General features: G+C 51.6%; 1 protein-coding gene across 1 annotated transcript in view; it reads left to right on the forward strand.

Moving 5' to 3' along the window:
* Nucleotides 1-18267, forward strand: part of IRF2 (interferon regulatory factor 2) — a 37371-nt gene that overhangs the window by 2360 nt on the left and 16744 nt on the right. Inside the window, exons 2-6 of the mRNA XM_023757203.1 lie at nt 4607-4706; nt 5740-5916; nt 6297-6336; nt 11018-11024; nt 14387-14504. Coding sequence (XP_023612971.1) covers nt 4607-4706; nt 5740-5916; nt 6297-6336; nt 11018-11024; nt 14387-14504 — 442 coding nt within the window. The remainder of the gene's footprint in view (nt 1-4606; nt 4707-5739; nt 5917-6296; nt 6337-11017; nt 11025-14386; nt 14505-18267) is intronic.

Genomic DNA, 18267 nt, shown 5'->3' on the forward strand with positions numbered 1-18267 from the left:
TGTGTGGTTCCCTGGGCCACTTCTAGAGGGAAGGAGGGAGGAGGCAGCCACGCCCAGGCCCACTCTTTCTTGGCAGCTCCGATCATGCCCACTGTTGGCGTTTCATGCTGGAGGTCTGCCTGGACCCAGGCCGGGCCACTCTCCAGGCCCAGGCCAGCAGGGAGTCCAGACCTTTCCCTGCTCTTCCCTGAAAGCAGGCTCTTGCCTGTGTAACTATCAGGGCACCTCAGAACAGGTAAGGAGTTCAAACAAAAATAGCAAGTGAAATTAGAACATCTTATAAATATTGGGGGAGAGGAGAGGCTGAGGGAGATGAGAGAACTGGTTTCCACTTGGGGCCAAGGTCTGATTGTTCTGCGTTGCTCAAGGTCATCTTAAATGTTCTTCTCAACTCAAGCAGTGCTTCTCTCTCCTGCCCTTCGATGTAGACACGGGTGGCTCTGGTACTCAGAGTCCTTCGTACACGGTGTGTGCGCCCACCACCTGTGCGGGCTGGGCACTCAGGGCTCCTGAAGCGCATGCTGATGTCACAGACTGTGATGTCACAGTCTGCACAGATGCAGGGCAGTGCCATCACCGTCCCATCGAACACGGGGATCGACGACCAGAATGTTTATTGGTCAGAATCTCTTTCCGTTTTAAAATGAATTTCACCTTTACCTTTCAACATGGTCTTTTTAAAAAAAGATGTGTGATGCATTTATTAGTGGTTTATTTAAAAGTTCCATGTAGAATTTATTTATTTATTTGTTTGTTTATTATTGATTTCAGAGAGGAAGGGAGAGGGAGAGAGAGATAGAAACATCAATGATGAGAGAGAATAATGGTTCAGTGCCTCCTGCACACCCCCTATAGGGGATCGAGCCCACAACCCAGGCATGTGCCCTGACTGGAAATCGAACTGTGACCTCCTGGTTCATAGGTCAATGCTCAACCACATGCTGGCTGGGCCCATGTGGTTGTTTTTTAATTTATCATTTTAAAGTGGCATTAAATACAGTCACAATATTATGCAACCATCCCCAGTGTCTAATTCTAAACTTTTTCATCACCTGAAAAGGAAACACTGTACTTCCTCATCACGTGACCACTCCCATTTCCTTCCCTAGTTCATGACAACCACGGATATGCTTTCTGTTTCCTTCCCTAGTTCATGACAACCACGGATATGCTTTCTGTGTCTGTGGATTTGCCTGGTTCACACAATACTAGGTCCATCCATGTTGCGGCATATGCGTATCAGCACTGCAGTCCTTTGGGGGCTGAAGCATGCTCCAGTTTTGCAGTGTATGCACATGCGATGTTTTCTCTACCCATCCATCCGTTGCTGGACATTGGGGTTGCTTCTGCCCTTGGGCTGTTGTGAACTTTCATGTGTAAACGTTTGCTTGAACACCGATTTGTAATTCTTCGGGGACACATCCAGGAGCGGAATTACTGGGCCACGTGGTGACTCTGTTGAACTTTTTGAGGAACAGCCCATGTGTGTTCCACAGCAGCTGCCCAGTGTCCATCCCGCCAGCCCTGTGTGGCGTTCCCGTTCCTCCACTTCGTCACCTGCACTTAGGATTTTGTTGTGTTTTTGTTCTCACCGTCCGAGTGGCTGTGACATGGCATCACATTGTTCTGGTTTGCATTTCCCGGAGGAGGGGTGGTGGTGAATCGTTCTTCATGTGCTTATTGGCTATTTCTTCGGTCTGGAGAATTGCTCAGTTCAGTCGCTACTTTGGTAGCTTCATGCTTTGGGCCTGGTTTCTGGGACAGCGGTCGCCAACCTTTCGGATCTCACCGACCACCAGTGGTCCATGGACCACTGGTTGGCGACCGCTGTTCTGGGAGACAGTTTAGCTGTGTAGCTGTGTGAGACAGTTTAGCTGTGTAGCTGTGTGTGTGTGTGTGAGTGTGTGTGAGTGTGTGTGTGTGTGTGTGTGTGTGTGCGTGCACATAAGATCCACTTGTGAGAATCAACTCTGTGTCTTATGAGATCGATGTCAGATTGTGTCCCCACAGAACTCCTTTGACCTAGAAAAAAAAAGAGCAACAGCAAATTCTTTAAGGGCCTCTGCCTTGAAGCACAAACCTTTAAATTCTGGTTGTGCACTTGAGGAAACCTTCTGTCCCTGAAGTCAGTTCATTTTCACTGCATTACGTGACTTCCTCTCGGATTTTCATCTACATGAAACGATAAAATCTCACTCAGCCCCGCTCTGGCGACGGCCCTTTTGGAGATGGCTAACCTGAAACGCTGCAGTCATGGTGACGATACAGAACGAACAGAACGGGTTTACGAAGTCTCTCGCTTTCGGTTCTTCTTTATTTACTGAATTGTAAACACAGCAGAATTTCCCCCTTTAACAGCTTTTGGGGAACTCTCAAATGTCCTGACATACTCTCAGTTCAGGCTTGTGGAGAGCGGCTACAGTGTTTGGACAGATTCAAGCTTCAGACTAATGAGAAGGCACAGTCCTCTCATGGCCACGTGCAGGTCCCAGCTTGGAGGGCAGAGCCCTCCCAGCAGTTACAGCCAACAGCTATGGTTGTGAGCTTGAACCTATGGTCCAAACACGTGGTCCCACGTGGCTGAGTGATGTGGGCTTGATAGAGTTCAGGTGCATGTAGTTGAGTAGGATCGAAACTCACGAGAATGTTGTAAACATCTTGACCACGCCCTTACTTTGCCTCGTGGAATCTGGCTATAAAATAAAGACACGGCTTGTAGCCTGTGGTGCTGTCTCTCTATCAGAGAGGACAGCGTCCCACCCAGACCCAGCTTTCTTGTTTTGTCTGTCTTTTCTCCATCCTTCACTGTCCCTCTCAGGGTCACCAAACCTGGCTGAGCTGGGCGGCACATAAGGCGCCCTATGTGGGGCTGAGTATGCCATGGCTGTGCCGGCTTGCCACACAGACTTTGTAGTCGGTTCTGTGCAGAGGCACTGAGCCCTTTTGGGTCGGCAGACCCTTTCTATTTTCACTGTGAGACCAAAGTGGCGGAAGATCCCTACCGACATGTTCTTTCCTTCCCTGTGTGTCCTGTGGAGATCCCAGAGCTGGGAATGATCAGAACTAGCCTAAGAACTTAAAAATGCATTTTCCTGCCCGGCTGGCGTGGCTCCATAGTTGAGCGTCGACCTATGAACCAGGAGGTCACGGTTCCATTCCCGGTCAGGGCACGTGCCCAGGTTGCAGGCTCCATCCCCATTAGGGGGCGTGCAGGAGGCAGCCAATCAATGATTATCTCTAGTCATTGATGTTTCTGTCTCATTCTCCCTCTCTCTTCCTCTCTGAAATCAATAAAAATATATTTTTAAAAAGTACATTTTCCTGGGCTTGGATTCCATAGAATCCAAGTCAGCAGGTTCTCCTGTAAAACTGGAAATCTCGTACATTCGAGCACCGGAGGCGAGGTATGCTGTGATGCGACTGAAGATGGGAATTTAGACACTTATTGCCGAGTTTCTTGGCTAAATAATTTAATTCCGTTCCTCAGCTCCTTCAACTGTGAATTAGAACTAATAACATATATGTAGCTCATTAGGTTGTTGCAAAAAGCAGAAGTGAGACCATGCGAGCATGTGTCGTCACATGTAAGGTGCCAGGGGACCTTGGCGACCCCTGGTGCTGCCGGTTGAACCAGGTTACATGTGTGGTTTTACAATGAGTGTGACTTTGTTTCCAAAGCACTAGTGTCTAGTCGTGTTTGCCGGGGTTGATGTAAGTGATTTTGAGTTGCCTCTCGGGCTGTAAGAGAGATGGAAAGGGTCCGATATAAGAATCTTAGGGAGGGACTTTACTCCAAGAAAGGAGTGTCAGCTGTGGTCATCGAGCATCTGGAAGCTCCGGCCGGTCCATGCAGGGCGTAGACGCAGGCTGAGCAGCAGGCGGGACCCTCTGTGTCTGCCGCTGCTCCGGCCCATCGAGACACTTGGTCCCGTGACAGTGGCTTCATCCACCCGACTTCCCTTTCGCAGCACCAGTGGGGTCACTTTGGAGAGTTGCCTAATTTTTTTTTTTCAAAACATATTTTATTGATTTTTTACAGAGAGGAAGGGAGAGAGATAGAGAGTTAGAAACATCGATGAGAGAGAAACATATTCAGCTGCCTCCTGCACACTCCCCACTGGGGATATGCCCGCAACCAAGGTACATGCCCTTGACCGGTATCGAACCCGGGACCCTTCAGTCCCCAGGCCGACACTCTCTCCACTGAGCCAAACCAGTTAGGGCAAGAGAGTTGCCTAATTTTTAATTTACTGGGGCAGCTGGGGCTCCTCTTCACCAAATGATGGAAATGAGTGATGAGAATAAAATAAGCCCGAGACGTTTCAATCAGAGGCCAGTTGTCTGTGGTTCTTTAAAGAAAACAGCACAGGTAATGCACATGGGCATCTCCCAAGTCATCGCCTGTGACCTTGGAACAGGCCGCATTCCTGTTCTGCCAGGCCCTGCCTGGCCCTCAGTCTCACCCGGCAGGTGCCGAGGCTGGACCTGGAAAGGGGGATTTTACTGCGGATGCCCAGTGGGGAACCTTACCAGCTGGAACTTCAGACGCCTCCACAGCGGTGGCCGGAGCCCCATGGCTGCAGTTCTTACTGGCTTCTCCTTTCAGGAAAAGAAGATCTTCCAGATCCCCTGGATGCATGCAGCGAGACACGGCTGGGATGTGGAGAAGGACGCACCGCTCTTCAGGAACTGGGCCATCCACACAGGTATCGATGCCCCGCATCGTTCGGGCGGGCCCTATGTCGTTCTCATGCTTTCTTTTTTCTTGTAGTTGTGGTATAATTGACCAATAAAATTGTAAGACATTTAAAGTTATGATTTTAGATAGGTGATCCTCATGAAAGGATGCCCCCCCCCCCTCCCCGTTGAGTTAGCACACACCTTTACTTTCTCCCATACTTACCTGTTAATTATTTGGGTTATTTTACTGGGAACATTTAAGGTCTGCTCTCTTAGCAAATTTCAGTTCTACCACAGTGTTTATTTTTGTTTTTTTCTACACATATAAAATCTCCTGGATTATGGGCTCGTAAAGAAGGCTCTGGAAAACCTGTGACTTGCCCCCAGGCGCATCCAGGACACGGGGGTGGGGGTGGGGGGTGGCAGGGCCGGGGGGCGGGGGCCCACAAACCTCATCACTCAGAAGCGAGGCTCCGCCCATCCCACAGAAACTCGGTGCTTACATTTCCTCTAACGTAGAATTCTGGTTGCGTTCCCCACATGTGTGCTGGGGTCATAAAGAACGTGTTTGTTCTGCAGCTATAAACTTGGATGGATTTATCTCCTTAAAAGGTAGCCAAGAATGTATTTATTTACAACAAAATTTCAGTAGGGGGCTATTTACAAGAATGGACTTTTAATACCTGACAGCCCGATGAAAAAGAGACACTCCGGTTACCTGTGCTCATTGGCCTCCCAGCCTTCTGTATCACTTACATTGGTTCCCCATTCTTCTACCGTTGTTATTTCTTCTCAAGCTGTTTGGTAAATTCAGGGTGACCAACTTGGACCAATTGGCCCGGACTGTCCAGATTTTAAAACAGAAATTCCCGCATCCCAAGAACCATCTCAGTCCCGGGCAAACCAGGGCATTGGCCACTGTCGGCATAGCCTGGGGCTCAAAGGTTGGTTCTCTGTGCTACTTGGTGGCTAGCAGTCCTGTGTTTCCAGACATGTTTACTGTGTGAGTCTTTCTCCCCCTCTTCTCCTCAACCTTAATTCTTCTGGCTATTTTGTTAGGAAAGCATCAACCAGGAGTAGACAAACCCGATCCAAAAACATGGAAGGCGAATTTCCGATGTGCCATGAACTCCTTGCCTGATATTGAAGAAGTCAAGGATAAAAGTATAAAGAAAGGAAATAACGCCTTCAGAGTATACCGGATGTTGCCCTTATCTGAGCGGCCTTCTAAAAAAGGTAGACACACAGACTTGCTAATGCCGTGATCTCTTGATAGAGATTTATAGATTATAGCGCCTTTGGGATTTCCTTATTTCCACATCTGTAGTTCGCACCTTGGAAGGTAATCCTGCCCTTACCTGGCTGGGGGAATGACTCTCAGGTCACCAAAGGCAGGAAAGCATTTGGAATTTTGGCCATGTACAGGTTAACGCGTGTACAGGTTAATGCATGTACAGATTAATGCATGTACAGGTTAACACGTGTACAGGTTAACACGTGTACAGTTTAACACATGCACGGCTTCTAGGAGAGTTTTAGAAAGTGTTTAATTTAGGGGAGCTGTTTCTCTGTATGTTCTTCATGCATTAACCCCAAACTATTTTCTGTTGCCACAGGAAAGAAACCAAAGACAGAAAAGGAAGACAGAGTTAAGCGGTTGCTCAGGAAGAAGGCTAAAGTTGTGAACGTATAAACGGTTCCTGTTCTGTCTCGTAAAAACCAATAACGTGACCCCTATGAAGTATTTGATCTTTGTTCTTTTGCAATGTGTGTGTTTTATGTGCTTTACACGTCTCCTCTTTGGCACGGACCCACTTGCAGACTCAGGTACACGTATCCCTGCTTCACGCAGTTTCACTGAGAAATCTGTGAATGAAGTCACCAATTCGCACAGAGCTGGCCAGTCTCAAGCCTCCCCCTGGTCCCCACACCATCGCCAGCTGGTTACCTAGTGCCAGCTAAGCTGCAGCAGCCAGCTACTATCTGATAACCTGGAAGTACATTTCTAGGCTATCAGATATGTTTGAAGGTATATTAAATATTATATAATTGTATTAACTGTCACCTATATTTTATAGATCTGTTCCATGGGAGGCCATTGGTGTGTGTGGGGATGGGGGTGGGGGGCAGGGATGAGATCAAACGCTGTGTTGGTGTGGATCTCAGTAGCTCTTTCCTGCGCCACTGTGCAGCCTGCTCTCACCATGCCCACAGGTTCCCGTAGGGCTGTGTCTGTGTGGGTTTTTCAGGAGGCTGTGCATCGGCAGTCCCTGCAGTGGGGATCTCTGTGTGTAGATGGGGGAGCCCTGTGACTAGCCAGGTATGCTGTGCAAAGCTGAGCATGAGCTTCAGCCGCTGGGCAGAGAGCAGGCAGCGCAGTGCCCGGCCCCTGGGCCAGCAGAGGGGAGACCCTCTGAGTCGCTGCGCCCTGTTCCAGATGAAGCTGGGGCCATGAGAGAGCGGCGTGACGGGGACCCAGAGGCTGTGGGGCACGAGGCCAAGGTCACACTGTTAGCACTAAACTTAAAGGAGATGGCGAGGATCCCGATGTCTAACCTGGAATTGCTGTCGAAGAAAAATAAACTGTCCAGACAGTGCAGTGTTTAAAAACAAGCCAGTTAGTCACACTGGGAGGAAAGGATATTGAAAAATCGACTTCAGATATAAAGTTTGACGTGTGAAGGTAGTTGGAGTTGGAGGGAAAACGTAGGTAAATAGTTAACGTTTCAGCCATATGTACAACGGAAAACAAATATTTTAGGCAGAGTATTTTAATAGCCATACCTCCAGTTTCATTTTCAGTATTTTTAGCTTTTGCCTTATTTTAAATATAGCACAGTGTTAAGGACCAATTTTGTTTTAACTTCTTATTGCAGACACTTAAAGAAAAACACACAGGGAATGCACACTGCACACAAGGCAAAATTTTATACACACAGGAAGGAAACAAATGAGTAAAATTGACTCCGCACACCATCACCCCAATTTCAACATGAATCAGCTGATGGCCATTTGACTGCATTAGTTCCTCCACCCACTTCCCTACATCTGATATAAAGTTGCAGCTTTTCAGTCATTTTTGACCTCCATAATTTCATATGGGTTAGCTCAGTATTTTGAAACAAATTCCAGACACTATCATTTCTTCCATGACTATTTCAGTCTATATCTTTAAAAGATAGGCAGTCTTTGAAGATGGGACGATATCATGACTGAATCTAAAAAAAGTAACAGCAATCCCCAGTATCGTCAAATATCTAGTCAGTGTCCGATTTCCAGCTGTCTCCTACACATTGTCATTTGTGTACACCTGTTTACCTAAATCAGGATTCACATCAGGCCCACACGTTGTGGTTTTTGCATATGTCTCTTAAATGTTTTTTAATTTACAGGCTGCCCCTACCTCACTTTTTAAAAACAATTAATTTTTTCCTTGCAATTGAAAAAAAACCCAGCTATTAGTTGTTTCAAGTTTCCCGTAGTTTGGTGTTTTTAAGGGCCTAGATTTTGATTAGTTTTGTTTAGTCAGAAAAGTCTAAGTTCCCCACAAATATGGGGGTGTGAAGAAGTTGCTATAATCACCAATATGACTAGATGCTATTTCCTGCTCTTTCACAGCATCTAGCTCAGTGCCTGGGACAGGACAGGTGATCAGTGTATATTTGATCACTGAACACACGCCTGAGTGTTCGCTGACCAAGTAGATGCGTAAATAAATACAACGGGTGTGGGAGTGGGGGTTTTACATTAGAATGCAGATTTCATTTCACAGTTTCAGTTAATGGAGAAATAATAATGGAGTAACAGATGCTCACTTTTCAACAAACTTTGATGAAACATATCCCCCACACTCCACCGACTATCCAAAACCAACATGGGGGTTAGAAGATGCATCCTCGTTTACATATCTCTAGGCAAGAAAGCAGCTTGCAGTGAAACCCTTGCACATACTTGATTAGGAGGCACACCCTCTGAGGGTTGTGGAAATGTGCATCTCAGAGTTGATGGCACGTGGTGCTCCCCTAAGTCCAGGACACCTGCAGTCACGTTGGCAGTGGCCGTGTCTCCCCACGGCCCCTCAGAGGAGCCAGTTGTGGAAGGCACAGTCCTGGGTGGGGCATGGCCACATCAGCCCAGGAAAGAAGTGACAGGTCCGCTGTCAGCTGCAGCCGTGCGGGTCAGGTTCCATCCCAGCCAAGGGTACGTTGTGAAATCTTCCTGTGACGAAGGTCTGGTCCCTCAGAGGGACACTTCCTTCCGTAGAAGGCAGGCGATTCACCCTTGAGTTTCAGTCTGCGTGCACCCGCCCTGCAGGCAGCCATGGGAAGGCCTCCCAGGTTCTGTGGCCCGTGACCGTGAAAGCCCTAGTGTTCTCTACGGTTTCTGCAGAGTATGCCAAAGCTCACTCTGCGGGTCTCTGGAGGTGTGTCACCGAAGGACCTCATCCGCACGGAGCTAGTCATGTGTTGCTCTCTGTTGTATGAGAAACACCGAGCTCTGAGTGTGCATGTCCCGGGCACACATGCCCCTGGATAGGCCAGGTGGCCTTCTTCCACCGAGAATGCGGTTAAACCAGCCCTGCCCAGTCTTCCTTCAGTTCAGGTGGATGGAGGTTTTAACCAGCCAAGGATGCTCGGAGCATGCGGGCTGGCTGTGGGGTCACTCAGGCAGTTTAACTCCGTGTCACGTGTTCTCAGCAAACAGCTTCCCCGGGACTGGGAGGCCCAGTAGGTGCAGAAACGTGCCTCCGTGTGCCCGATGGTCTCCTAGTGAGAAAACCCTGGGTGCTCAGTGAGCGTTCTCACTTGAGGGAGACGCACCGGCACGGAGCTAACTGTCTGTCTAAGGAAGTCACACTAAGGGACACCATAGTGTTCTAGGTTGTGCATATGTGTGTTTCAGAAGTGTCACAACGTCAAGATCGATGAGGACAGAGGTGACTAAAGCAGAGGCGTGGTAGCTGACGTTTTGGGGCCTCCACCAAGTGCGAGGCTCTAACTATCACCTCATTTAGTGCTCCCTGTGACGGCAGGTCATCTCCCTTTCGCACATGAGGAAATGGAGGCACAGAGAGGTTGAGTAATTTTCCCGAGGTTGCACTGCTTCGTGGAGCTGGAGATTTAATCCAAGTTAGTCCAACCCCAGAACCCTCACTCGGGGCCTCCCCACCGCTCAGTGGCAGTGGGATTGGAGCCAGGCCCTGGGGGTTGGGTCGAATAAAACGGAGTTCACTCTCCATCACTCTCCAGCACCCGGGAGCATCACACACAAGGGCCTGGAGAGGAGGGCTGCGGTGTGAGCCAGGAAACTGGCGCAGTTAGTGAGGGAACAATGGGAAACAAAGGCGTAGGGAGAGAGGGGGAGGGATGAATACTTCCTGCCTCAGAGGATCGTTTGCAGATGAAAGATGGAAGCTTTGACACTCTGAAGTGCTTCGAGATCAAAGAATTGGTGTTAGGATGGAAAATGGGATCTAGGAGGACCTCTGACTCACTGGGTGAGGAGCAGGCCTGCTCTGGGTTAGTTCTGAATGAGAGAGACCTTGGGTGGAAGTTTCAGAAAGCGGGTGATGGTTTAGCGGAACTTTCCAATAGAGCTGTTGGCTCTAACAGGTGAGCTGGTAAAAAAAAAAAAAAGCATGTTCTGTGTCCCTGTCCCAGGCAAGACAGGCCGCATGACCACCTGTCAGGGCTGAGAGTAGAGCAATCCCTTCATTGCCGGCAAGCGGTCTCGAGTTTTAAGCCTTAATCACTTGGGTGCTGCTCAGAGCAGTGTGAAAGCTGGGGGCTGTACGGCGGGATCTTGTGAAACGTGGCAGAACTGAGCTCCTTGGGAGGATGTGGGGCAGGATGGAGTTGACATTGCAGGCAGGGGTTTCTCATGGCGCAGGAAGCGGTGGGGAGGAGGGGCTGCGGTGGGAGGTTTAGGTGAAGGAGGTGCAGCTGGTCTGGGGAGCAGGAGACAGTTCTCTGGAGAAGGGAGGAGTGCGAAGGGGAAGCCAGGAGAGGGTCCCAGGGGAGGCCCTGTGTTTCCAGCCCTCACGGGATTGTGGGAATGGCGTGTGTTTTGTGGAGGAGGGAGCGTTTAACTCTGAACGTGTGAGTTTGAAATGATAGCCTCTAGGCAGCCGTTGGGGGAAGTTGGGTCTGACAGGCGGAGAGCTCAGGTAGAGTTGGAGGGCAGATGCGGGTGGCGTACTCCAGGATGTCATCGGAGGCCCTGGAAACAGGTGCCTTCTCTAACGGAGGCGCCGTACGGGAAGAAGACCGAGACCCAAGGACAAGACGAGGAAAGTGAGCCGAGAAGAAAGGTCCGGGGGGCGTGGCGGGAGGAAGAGAATCAAGGTCTCGTTCCCAGGAGCGAAGGGAAGGACGAAGGGGTTCTAGGACCAGGCGGGAGGCCTCCGTCTGTTCACTAGAGCTCCTGTCCTGTGACCTCGGTGCAGTGCGCGCGCCCGGGGCTGCTTTCATGAGGCCCAGCTGTCAGTTTTAAATGTGTGTTTTAGAGAGACCTAGAGGTGCTCTTCCTTTTGTCTTGGAGGAGATTGGCTTTGCACAGATGAACTTGGGGGTGGGGGTTGCATGAGGGTGGGAAATGGTCTTAAGGCCATTGTCTTAGGCCTCAGGGAGGGGACCTCTAGACAAGGGACTGGGGCACAGGGACGAAAGGGGATGGGAAGACAAGGCTGTCAGGAGTCACCAGGCCAGGCAGGAGTGGGCACCACAGAGGCTGGGAGACACTGGGCACATCGTGGGCAAAGGCCGCTCACGCATGACCCGCAGGATCTCTAGACATAGGCTCCATAGACAGCTGCACACCCCGTGTTTATTTTGGTTCCTTGCTAGAGAAAGAGAGAGAGAGAGAGTGTGTTAGAGTGTAGGTTTAGATATTCTCATTCCAATCACTGAACTTTCGGCCGAGTATAGTGAAGCTCCCTGTTGTCCTGCACCCGGATGGAGTACGGGGTACACTTCACTGTACAGTTCACTGCGCTGTCCTCCCTGAGTGAATGTGCCAAGGGGATGGTCGCCCTGAAGACTGACATGGACAGGCTGCTTCTGAAGTGGGGACGGGAGGAGCCAAGCAGTGTGAGAATAGAGGCACTCAGTCTCCATCACAGAAGCGGTGCAAGGTGCAAGGTGGGGGCGGGAGAGGAGGCTGGAAATGGTTCTGTCCGGGCTCCACTGGGATTGGTGTGGACTCGGGGCTGATTGAGACAGGGAGCTCCTGGAGTCGGACCGTGTTGCCAGATCAAAGACCGAGTTCAGTTCCTGTGTCTCCACCGGATCTCGGAAAATTAGTGTCTGAGTCATAGTTTTCTCAAGTGCAAAGTGACAAAATATCACTTGCCACTAATCAAACGAGATCATGTGAAACACACGTCTTCGATTGAGAAATTAGAATGATTTAGGCTTTTAAATATATGCAAGTCTGACTGGCTCCTTACTTTGATAAGAAACCTAGAAGCTGAATGAGTGAAAAATAACTTGAGACAACAAAAGAAACCCATGAAAATGAGCAGTTCCTCCCAGAATTCCTGCAGATGTTCTGTGGTTGCTTTTGAGAGAAGTGAGGACGTGGGAGTGCCTGGAAGCGGGCGTGAGGGGCAGGGACACGCAGAGAGGGGCCACTGAGGAGCCAGAGAGGGAAGGTGCCATCAGAAAGGTGGGCCAGTGCAGCAGGTGCTCACCGCGTCAGAGGCTGCGCGCAGGCCTCCCGTCGGGGGCCGGAGGGGAGTGTGAGGGAAGGGGACTTGAGGAAAGGCCACTGGATTGGGGTGAGCAGAGTTGTACTGGAGATTGGAGATAATAGCAAATATTTTTAAAATTAAAATACGTTTTATTGATTTTTTAGAAAGAGGAAGGGAGAGGGATAGATAGAAACATCAATGATAGAGAAACATCCATCAGCTGCCTCCTGCACACCCCCTACTGGGGATCAAGCCCTCAACCCGGGCATGTACCCTGACTGGGAATCAAACCTGTGACCTATGGTTCATGGGTCAACACTCAACCACTAGGCCACACCAGCCGGGTGCGAATATTGTTTAAATCCGTGCCAGGTGCGTGCTTATCTCACTTGGTCCTCCCTCGTCTTTATGACACGGGCCCTGTTCTCAGTGTAGCGCTGTCCTCCATCCCTCAGAGAGGCCTCAGGAGGTGAAGTCCAGCGACTAGTGAGAGGCGGAGGCTGGCTTTGACCCCTCGGTGTGGCTGCAGAGCCAGGCCTGTCTTTCCCTGCCCCCAAGCCCCGGGAGTCAGAGCGATTCCTTGGGTGGGATGGCGGCAGGCCGCAGGCTTCCTGGGGCACAGGCACGTGTCCAGACACTTGGCGTAAGGAAGAGCTGAGATGGTGACGCAAGTGACCGACAAGTGAGATTCCCCAGGAAGGACAGACTTCTTACTCGGAACGTGTAGAAGCGGGGTAGATGCACGAGGCTGCCAGAGAACAGGGCGACGGCTCTGCCCCGCAAGGCTGTCTGGACCCTTCCTTATGCCCACCCCCCTTGGTACATCTGGTCAACCATGCAGTGTGATTTCTCCTTTAGAGCTGAGCTGTACAGTGAAGTGATGTCTTTGCAGGTGTAGGTGCTGTGGTAGGCGTTTCCAGGTGGCATCATGAAGGAAGGAGACCATTTCCCCTCCCTCCCTAAGTGGCTCCCTAAGTCACTTTGTGTGTGTGTGTGTGTGTGTGTGTGTGTGTGTGTGTGTGTGTCGGGGGTGCAGGGGGAATGTGTGTTCATCATTGATTCCAAGTAGTGCATAAATAAGTTGATAAAAACTTAGAGGCGTGGACTTTTCACAGCACAATCCTGCCGACGTCCCGGCCTCTCCCAGCCTGTGTTCCTCCTGCCCCTCCACCCTCCTCTCCATTTGGGTTTCCCAGAGCAGTTGTCCTTGTGGCATTTTTTTGGTCTGGCTCGATTGCCGTCACAGACACACGTGCAGTCTTGCTGTGGGGAGACCTCTCCCATCACAGTGCTGAGTCACTGTGTCCCTCAGGCGGCTCCCCGGTGGCTGGGCTCTGGGGTTGGGGGTGGGGTTCTGGTGGCAGGAAGAAGGCAGGCCTGAGGAGTGACCCTGAGGAGGAGGAAATGGTCTCATTGTTTCACTCACAGGAACGTGTGGCTCCCGGGCTGCACGGGACACCCAGGCACCTGGACTCATGTCTCTGAAGCTGTGGGTGTGGGTTGCTCGATGGACTTGAGGGGGAGGGAGGCCCTGGCTGGGCGTCTGGCCCCCACCCCCAGGGCAGGATGCTCAGTGGCCAGAGTCCAGGGCAGGCCTTATCTGGAAGAATTCACCCACAGGGTTCCTGTCCCTGGGCCGTGATTGAGGTGGTTTCCTCAGAAAGGGAGGGAGGAGCTTTTCCTCAGAAATCATAAAAGGGGTGGCACGATTCCTCCCTGTGCTCACGCATGCCCTCGGAGAAGGAAGAGTGGGATCTAGGCACGAGGTGCCGCACGCGGGCCTGGCGCAGCTGCTCCGCCTGTACTATGGCTGCAGGTGTGAAAGGCAGGCACCCACATGGGACCACCTCCTCCGAGGAGGAACCTGCGCAGAATCGGGTGGCTTAGGCTCCAGGCTGACGGGAATAAGGGAGCGAATGACCCAGCGTGAAAGAAAGTGACAGAGGGTAGAAGTGAAGCGGAGGAGAGGGAGGGAAAGGAAGTGTTCTCAATTCTGTTTTCTTTTCTTCTTCCTAGCAAGAACCAGTTGAGTCATCTTTGGGGCTTAGTAATGGAGTAAGTGATCTTTCTCCTGAGTACGCGGTCCTGGCTTCAGCTATAAAAAATGAAGTGGATAGTACGGTGAACATCATAGGTAAACTGTTTTTGACATCTCCCTTCTTATACACACGAGCAGCCCGCTGGGGTCCGACACTGGTTAACCGTGATTTGAAATAACAGTCAGTGGGAGGGGGTCTTGGAACCGTCTCCCCCTGCGAGTTCCGGCCCCCAGATTTCAGGGCTGAAAAATAAAGCTGTTTGAGGAGCAGATAAAGGGACTCCGATGGTCCAGCCTCGAGGATCTAGGCTGAGGGGACTTCCCAGGAGGGCCCAGGAGATGCGAGGGCTTCATCGCCTCAGTGGCTAATGGTTAGCAAGTCGCGGTCTTTCAGTAATTTCTCGGGTGGACAGTTACTCATTTAACTTGGAACCGGGAGAGGGGGACTGTCCCCTCCGCACCTGCTCCCGGCAGAAACGCCACAGCGGTGGCCACGCTCATCTTACAGATGGGGAAACGGAGGCACAGAGACGTGTCGTCGAAGGGCGCACGTGGGTTCCACAAGGAGTTTTGAGCACCTCCGTTATGCCAGACGCCGTTCCACGAGCAGGAAGTAGCCTGGGGAACAGGGCAGCCCAGCCCCTAGTTTCGCAGAAGGAGGCAGTAAACAAAGCCACACATAACGAAGGCTGCAAAGGGAAAGGATGAGGCGAGTGAGAACCAGGGGCTGATGTAGGCTGGAGGCCTCTCCAAGGAGTGGTGTGTCCCCTGCAGCCGTGAGGAGGGGCAGTGTGAGGGGCAGGGGGAGGGCCAGTGTGACTCAGCAGAGTGAGCAGCCTGTGGGTCCCTCGGACGGGGGGCGGGGCAGGTCACGGAGCCTTTGCAGGCCATGGGAAGGAGGTCGGCATTTAGTTCCAGAATGCTGAAGGGTGTGTTTAAAAATATATATATTTTTTAAATTCAAGTCTAACAGTAAAATGCACACATGTTTGACATACAAACACACTGTAGACACCACTTGGAGGCTCCTAGGCGGGAGGGTGAATTACATCTCCATGAGCATCCCGCCCGCGAGATGCTGCCAGGAATGGGTGGCGGGGGCTCTGTCCCACGGTGAGGCCCAGCTCCAGCCCCAGCACCCAATCGCCGCCCTTGGGTACCTTTTGGTCCACTCACCTTTGCTCCGGGTGGTAGACAGCGTGATGCTGGTAAGAACCAGAGATCAGTGGGCACGGAGCAAGCCTCCCGCCCAGGCTCCTTCACGTCTGCTTCCCAGCGGGGTACGGATGGGAGGCCGCAGCCACTACAGCCACTGCAGCCCTTGTGCCCTGCGGTTTGGGAGTTTTGGGAGTGGACCACGTACCCGGGTTGTCCCTTGAGCATGGAAGTCTTTGAGGGAATGCAGACGGAGGGACCAGACAGCGTTGAGTGCAGGCTGTGTCTCAGGGCAGGCCTGGCCTGGCCTCCTCCGGGTGCTCACGCTCTATAGGGCACTTCTGCGTGGAGCCAGTTTTTCCTGAGCTGAGAGAGGTCATCAAGATTGAGCGTCTGGTCACTGCCCCTCTGCAGGGAGGCGCCCTGCCCAACCAGAAGCCCAGCTGCCCTCCCTCCTGGCCCTTAGTCCCGAGGCCCCACGCTGCTGCACCCGTCTCAGGGCGGCAGTGGGCTTTTATTTATTTTGCCTGAGTCTCAGTGTGTAACTTCCCGGTCAGGCGATAGCTCGTTGTCCCGCTGCGATGGTGCCACGTGCACTTGGTACCAGCGTAATGAGTCAGTACTTCGGGGCCGAGGCGAATGCGGGTGTGGTTAGCGATCACCTGTTGCCTTACGTGATTCTCTTTCTTGGCTTAATGATAAAATAACGATGGCAGCGAAATGAGTTTGAATATCTCTCTGTAGCAGGTGGCCGTGGTGAAGGTACATGATTATAAGTAAAGTGGGGCCATTTGCGTATTGGGAAGGGTGGGTGATGTGTGGTCACTGCTAACAGTACACTGCCTCGATTGTTAACCCTTCCCGGGGCGCCTGTCCACACGCTCCCCTGTGACCACTCATCGGCCACCCTGTCTTCGTGATTTGTGGAGAGAGATGGGAACACCGGGACCCTGATCCCAGGCCACTGGGATGGGAGGCTCCTTAAAAACGCTTTCTTTCACATGACACTGTTTCTGGCTTCCAGTTCATTTGTTTCTAAACCCAGGGTTCCTTTCAGTTTTGTAATTAGGCACCAAGATGAGAGCATCAGGGTGCCTTCACCCCGCTTTTATGAGCACATGTCTTTAAGGTGGGAAGGGAAGTGAGCAGTTAATGCGGCAGACTCCTTCACGGTGTCCGCGGGCTCCGGGCTGGGCACTGGTTGAATCATTAACTTCATCCGGTGGCGGCCGGCACCCAGCACGTTGTACTCTGGACAGGATGCTGTTTTGTAAGCGAATCCCTAAGAGTGTAAAAGGCAAAGTGCACTGTTGCCCTGACAAGTGAGCTCTTGCTTCATTGCTAGGTCTTACTTTAATTCTTGCCACAAATCATAGCAGGAAAACACATGCACGTGCACACACATGCATAGGTACACACATGCACACACACACATGCACACACATGCACAGTCACACACGCGGGCACATGCATAGGTGTACATGCACACACGTGCACTGGTGCGTATGCACACACGCGCGCACATGCATTGGTGCACACATGCACAGGGCGCACACATGCACAGGTGCACACATGCATAGGTACATGCACAGGTGCACACACATACACAGTCACACACGCGCGCGCACATGCATAGGTATACATGCACACACATGCACAGGTGCGCATGCACACAGGCACACACACATGCACTCACAGTTGTCAGCAGGCTGTACTCTGGGCCGGCCTTCTAGCCTGTGACAGCCAAATGCTCTTTCCCGTCTGGTCAGCGGTGCACACCAAGAAGGCGTGTGCGTCTCCACGTCTAAGACCTGTCTCCTAGCGTTCCCTCTCCCCTCGTGGTTAAAGGCACAGGTTAGCACCCCAGCGACCTGCCCCAGCTTTCCCTTCCAGGAGAGGAGAAAGCACGCCCTGCTTTTCTTTTCGCTTGTCGTTGGCATGACATTATCCTGTGTGTGCAGCAGCTTCTGCTTTTAGGGAGCGGAAGAAGCGGCAGCCTGTTGGACTGTTCTGACTGTGCCCGCTGGCGCCTTGCCCGGGCCACAGAGGGTTGGCTGAGCTGCACTGAAGCGGGTTTGGTCTCGGGCAGGTGCAGGAGCGGGCAGGTGCAGGGGTTGTCTGAGTCCCGCCCAGGCAGTGTTTACAGCCCCATTGTGTTTCTTGATAAAAGGCTGCCCCACCCTTTCAGTGAGCAAAGATTGCTGGGGAACTGGGAGGCCATTCCTCGCCCTGAAGTGAACCGACCAGTCCTAAGTGACTAGACCACAGAAATCAGGAAACAGTGTGATTTGGCAGCCCCAAATGCACCTTATAGAATGTCCTTTTTTGTTTTTTTGTAATGGCTTCCAAATTTGACTAACTTTAAAGTAGACTTTGGGTAGCTTTTTAGGCAAGCTTGGATACTCGGGTGTCCTCAGGGAGGACTGAGTTTGCAGAGAGGAGCTTCCACACTTACAGGCCCCTGAGTGCCCCCGCTCCCCCACCCGAAGGCCCTGGCACCAGAACTCACAGTGACTGGAGGGCGGCTGAGGGGCCGCTCGGCTAAGGCACTATGCCTTCATCTTTCCCGGCTCCATTGTTCCCCGGTTTTGACATTTTTCCTGGGGCTTCAGATACAAACCATTCCACTTACAAGATCAGTAGTAGCTTTAGGTGGATCTTTAGGTGGGAGGCACCACCTCCTACGTGGAGGCGAGAGAAGGTC

This window comes from Myotis lucifugus, unplaced genomic scaffold, assembly GCF_000147115.1.
Source record: "Myotis lucifugus unplaced genomic scaffold, Myoluc2.0 scaffold_102, whole genome shotgun sequence".
NCBI classification, from domain to species: domain Eukaryota; kingdom Metazoa; phylum Chordata; class Mammalia; order Chiroptera; family Vespertilionidae; genus Myotis; species Myotis lucifugus.